This window comes from Poecilia formosa, unplaced genomic scaffold (assembly GCF_000485575.1).
Source record: "Poecilia formosa unplaced genomic scaffold, Poecilia_formosa-5.1.2 Scaffold217, whole genome shotgun sequence".
NCBI lineage: Eukaryota > Metazoa > Chordata > Actinopteri > Cyprinodontiformes > Poeciliidae > Poecilia > Poecilia formosa.
Window position 1 is genome coordinate 1,044,709 of NW_006800156.1, and position 5,307 is coordinate 1,050,015.

The 5,307-nt window shown below is 40.2% G+C and overlaps 1 protein-coding gene across 2 annotated transcripts in view; it reads right to left on the minus strand.

The window, feature by feature from the left end:
* Nucleotides 1-4,660: 4,660 nt before the first annotated feature.
* The window catches only part of toporsb (topoisomerase I binding, arginine/serine-rich b), a 7,944-nt gene continuing 7,297 nt past the window's right edge, over nucleotides 4,661-5,307 (minus strand). For both annotated transcript variants that reach the window (XM_016679645.1, XM_016679644.1), the window contains exon 5: nucleotides 4,661-5,274. In XM_016679645.1, coding sequence (XP_016535131.1) covers nucleotides 5,030-5,274 — 245 coding nt within the window. In that variant the 3' untranslated portion in view covers nucleotides 4,661-5,029. The remainder of the gene's footprint in view (nucleotides 5,275-5,307) is intronic.

Sequence of the window (5,307 nt, forward strand, 5' to 3'; positions counted from 1 at the left end):
ATGTAAATCAGATCTCTGCCAGATCAGGACTGGTTGATTGATTAAAACACAGGGAGTTTTCCCCTGGAACCAGGTCGGTTTGGGTGTAAAACATTCCCATAAATTAGTTCTGACTGCAGGAGCAACAGGAAGGAAGCAGATCAGCTTTCTGAAGAGATCCACCGACGGCCTGAGGGTGTCTAAACTAACCTGCAGATGTTTACAGTGGAGCTGAAGGCATCGTGAACAACAGCTCTTTGTGTTGGAGTCCGAACTGCGTCTTTCACTCCCACATTCGTTCTCCTGCCGCACCTGAAGATGTGGAGGAAATGTTTGCAGATATTTGTTTATCTTGGTGGGAGTCATGAGGAAATCGGCTCTTTGTGGGATCATCTGAACCCAAACATCCTCTGGATGAGGAGGAAGGAGCCTCCTCCTCCTCCTCCTGTAATCTGTCTGTGTGACCTCTTCATGTGCTGAATTATAATAAAGCATTTCAAAGATGAGGGGCGAGTGTGTGACACACACACACACACACACGCAGGCAGAGTGGAGGGATGTCTGATGATTGCATCATGCGTTGCGGTGAGTAATGATGTGTGTGAGCAGGAGGAGGCAGCAGGCATGAAAATGAACAATATGTTTTCCTGTGTTTGTGTGAAATTTTCCTGCCTCAAGATGGAAGCTCAGAGTGTGTGTGTGGTGTGTGTGTGTGTGGTGTGTGTGTGGTGTGTGTGTGAGCGTGGGCTTGTCATCTCTGTAATGCTGTTGCTATCTGACAGAGAAAGAAAGAAAGACAGAGGCTGGTTGTCCCTGACGACGGTGCGCCGTGTTGCCAGGCAACTGCGCTAACAATGGGGCCCACCAGCAGTGTTCTAGAATGTGGGCGTGGCCTGAGGAGCCGAGGGGCGGGGCTTCCCGCAGGCCTGACGTCAGCGAGGGCAGATGCCTCTGGATCCAACAGTTTCTGCTTCTAGAAACACAAAGTATTCACACCCCGCCCCCACATATTGTCTGGTTCCAACTGTGGATAGAAATGAAAATTAGATGATTTCTAAAATTTAAATTTAATCTTTCTCGAGTCTTTTTCTACCTCAGCGTCTCCAGCAGCTTTAGAAACCAACAGACCAACATCTATGACTGTTTTTCTTTACAGAATATGCAATTTAATTCAATTTAAATAACCTTTTTCATCCTCAAAGGGCAATTTCAGTAAATAATAGATCAACATCAATCAGAGTGGAAGGAAACCAATCAGTTATCAATTGGATTTAGGTCTGGACTTTGACTAGGCCATTCTAACACATGAGTCAGCTTTGATTTAAGCCAGCAGTTAGGCTTGTTGCTACACAAACCTAACAAACAAACAAACAAACAAACAAACAAAAAAACATAAATTTTGAAAACTGAAGAATAAAACTAATTTATAGTTTTTTGCTTGTCAAAGCAAACTTCCTGTGCAACCATTCAGGGAGAGTTTAAAGACAAGAACATCATTTTAAATCTGGGTTGTTTTTTTCATACTTCTGTATAGTTTCATGTGTCTTGACTGTTTATAAAAGCTCTAAGAAGAGGTGTACAATTAACCCTGTTGTACTGTGCAAAGACAATAAATCTAATCTAATCTAATCTAATCTAATCTAAATAATAAAGTAGTTAGAGATTTGTAGGAAATGTAAGTGTAAATTACTGTAGATAAAAACACAACAAAGTTTTTGCACATTTGTATTGTTAAAAGAAAAATCTCTGAATTTTGGAGGATGACTTTCTATTATTTTGTCTATTTTTAGCAACTAAAATGTAAAAACTTGATATAAAAGACCATTTTGTTAAAAAGTGTTGCCAAGTAAAAGTCGTATTAACCACCAAATTAAAAGATAAGACCAGGGCGTTTCATCCCTTCACTGTTTACGTCCAGATTTACCGTCTGATTCTTCTGGTGCAGAATTATGACGCATGTCTCACATCAATGACGTAAAAGTCTGATGAAATGCCACATGCCTGTTCAGACCGATTTTCAAACTATCAGGTTTAATTTGGTTCATGGAAGTGGAACAAATTCAATGTTTTTGGGTGAAAAATCAGAACTGAGTCGATCAGAATGAGGTGAAGAAGTCGGATCAGAGTCACATTTTCCTGCTGTGTGAACGTAGATCAGAGAAACTGACTCCTTCTCGGAACACTGAGGTTAAATTAAACACAAATGGACCTTTTCACTTTACGAATCAGGTGATTGATGACAGTTGCTTCCACTGGGGTTTATTTAGGAGCATCGGAGTAAAGGAAGCTTAATACAAACACACCATATTTCAGATTTTTATTTTTAATGCCTCGTTTCTACCTAGTGGTTTGGGACGAGTCGCACCGGTTTGACCGTGTCACTGGGGTCAAACCCAGACATCTAACCTGGCCTCAGGCAGCAGCATGTCCAGTGAGACTGATCTGACCGACGCCAGCAGCTATTTGCGATGTATCATACAGGCCTAATGGAAACAAACAAAATAGCTCAGTGGAAACGAAGCTAACTGTCTTGAAAATCATGGATCCTTCCCGTATATTTCCCTTATTCTGTTGCATCAAAGCTAGTTAAAGTAGATTTAAGTTTTGTGGTTATTATGGAATAAATTGTGACAGTTGGAGTGGAGTGGATGCATTTGCAAGGCCGACTGTTCGTCCTCAGATCTAGGATTAAGAACATGAATTTAACCATTTTGTTTAGAAAACAGGAGATCCAGAGCTATTATCCACTTCTACAATCTCTTTTATCATTTAAGATCCACAGGAATTATAACAATAACATATATTTAACAACATAAGCAAATAAATCTAACAATGTCAACTTAAACTACCGTTTTTCAGTCAAGGAATTGGATTTTTACACCTTCTGCTAACTTAAAGCTTCATAATGCTGACAGGTGTTGCAGGCGACTAATTAAAGTTTTCAAATGGAAGTGATGATGTAGGAGCTGGCAGCAGACGATGAAACAAAGATGTTTTTAACTTCCTTTCATTTGGTTTTAAGCCTCAGAAGCAGAGGAGGAAAATCTGAATGTCTGGTGATTTATTCGTCTCAAACAGGCTTGTTTCTTTCATGCATTGTGGGATTTGTATTTTTTCTCACTAGAATAACACCAGGTTCCTCAGGAGGAGGTACAAACCACACGACTGGAAGAAAAATGATGGAAGAAGCCAAAAATAAGGGATGTACAATTTATTTTGATATAGTGTTAAATTCTGGCCTAAACTCAAATTTATAATACTTTACGCCTTTAGAATCTGAAATTAAATTAATATTTTTGGACCAGAGGGGAATGAGAGAGTAAACTATAATCTAGTATTTAAATCCAGGATTTTCTGGCCAGGAGGCAAAATAACTAATAAAATATGAAGAAAACTCATCAGTAACCATCCTATCGGTGCTAAAACGTTGTTAAAACTGTGTGGAAATGCTTAATCGATTCAGTTAAAATCAAAGAAAATCAGGCAGTGGCCTGAAAAACCTTCATATTTTGTTCACTTTGAATTTTTGCATAATTTTCTAGGTTCTGTTTTGCCATTTGGATAAATTAAATAAGTACTGGCGGAGCTTCCAGTCCATTAAGAGCCACAGATGCATCCATTGAAACCACAAATAGAAAAACTTCCTCCCGGTTATTCTTGGTAAAAAGCATTCCCAGCTCTGCTGAGTCTCATTGCTCAGGCTGGTAATTGGCTGTGGCTCGGGCCTTGGCGCTGATCCGCCGCAGACTGTGTGTGTTTAACAGCCAGTTAATCGCACCCTGATAGGCTTAATTAGTGCAGCGGGGCCTCCGTCTCCGCCGATCCCCCGAGGCTCATTATCCCGCTCAGCTTCCTGCTCCTGAGGGCCGCAGAGGGCCGGGAGGAGGCGGCGGGAAGTCATGCGCCACCTGCTGGCGAGAAGCACCAGCTGCAGCCGACTTACTAGATCAATCTATACTCACAATGACAGGACGATTAATCGATTTTATGTTTTTTTATGAAGATTTTTTTTTCTTCCACCAGTGATCTCATTGGGTTTCCATGAGCCGCCATTTTGTTTGTTTTTACCGCTATTTTAACTTTAAATTAATCTTTAGAATATTATGGTCAGGTAAAGATTTTTTATTTTGAATTAAAAGAATAAAATAAAAGTCTTCCTTAATGGAAAGACACAAATAATTTCTCTTTTATTAGCCATGTTTTAATTTCAATTTCATAGTGTGTAGCTATAATCATCCAAAAGCTTCTTACTAAAAACACTAAGATTACATCACATGTATTCTATTAAATTTAAGGTTTTTTTTATTATTCTTTTGCTGGAAGATTTTCTAAAACAAAATGAACTGAAAAATTACTCAAAAAGGCTGGAGACTGTCTGCATATTAAGACAAAAAGTTTGTTTCATTAAAATATTAAACCTTAAATTTATTGGTGAGCATTTATACAAAAATCTGATTTTATTTTTAAGTTGCAGCACTATCTGGGAAGAGTTCAAAGGTCATTTAGACTCCAAACAATCCCATCAGGCCTCAGTTTGCAGGTTCAAGGTCAAAGTTCACGCCAACTTTGCATTATAAAATGCGGAGATCTTTGCAGAAAACACGTCAGGACAAACTGTGAGGCACGGAGGTGGCAGTATGATGCTGCCACCTCCGCACAGCAATGAACTGAAACAACAGGATGATTTTCAGATCAACCTTTTATTCAGGTCTCCTTACAGAGCCAGTGAAGAGCGGTCCAGATGTCCACCAGAACCAGAACCAGAACCAGAACCAGTTCCTGAAACACTTGAATCTGATTGTTTCTCCAGATGTTTCTGAACGGCTTCCACACATTTCTTTAGCATAAAAAAATTAAAAAGCATAAATATATTTGGATCAGAACACGATAAATGGGTTGTAGTCCCGACATTTAAAAACAACCTGGTCACTTTTCAGATCAACAACAGAGACAAGAAACAGAAAAATAGAAACAATAAAAAACAAAATGCTGAGTTTTTTCTGGAGAAATAAAAACTTTCTGTATTTATTTCTGTACATTTTCACCAGAATCAGGGAGGAATTTCTCCAGAGAGCCGATCAGACGGCCGACCCAACAGCTGATTGTCTGACAGAGGTTCAAAGTTCCTGTGGGAGGATTGATGGGCGGAGCCAGAGGGGAGGTGGGCGGGGCCAGAGAGGAAGTGGGCGGGGCCAGAGAGTCGGCTGGAAGATTGTCTGTGGGCGGAGTCAAAGGAAAAATTGTGAGGGGAGACTGGGAGTCGGATGGGGTCATGTGTGTGGTGGGCGGGGTCATGTGTGTGGTGGGCGGGGTCATGTGTGTGGTGGG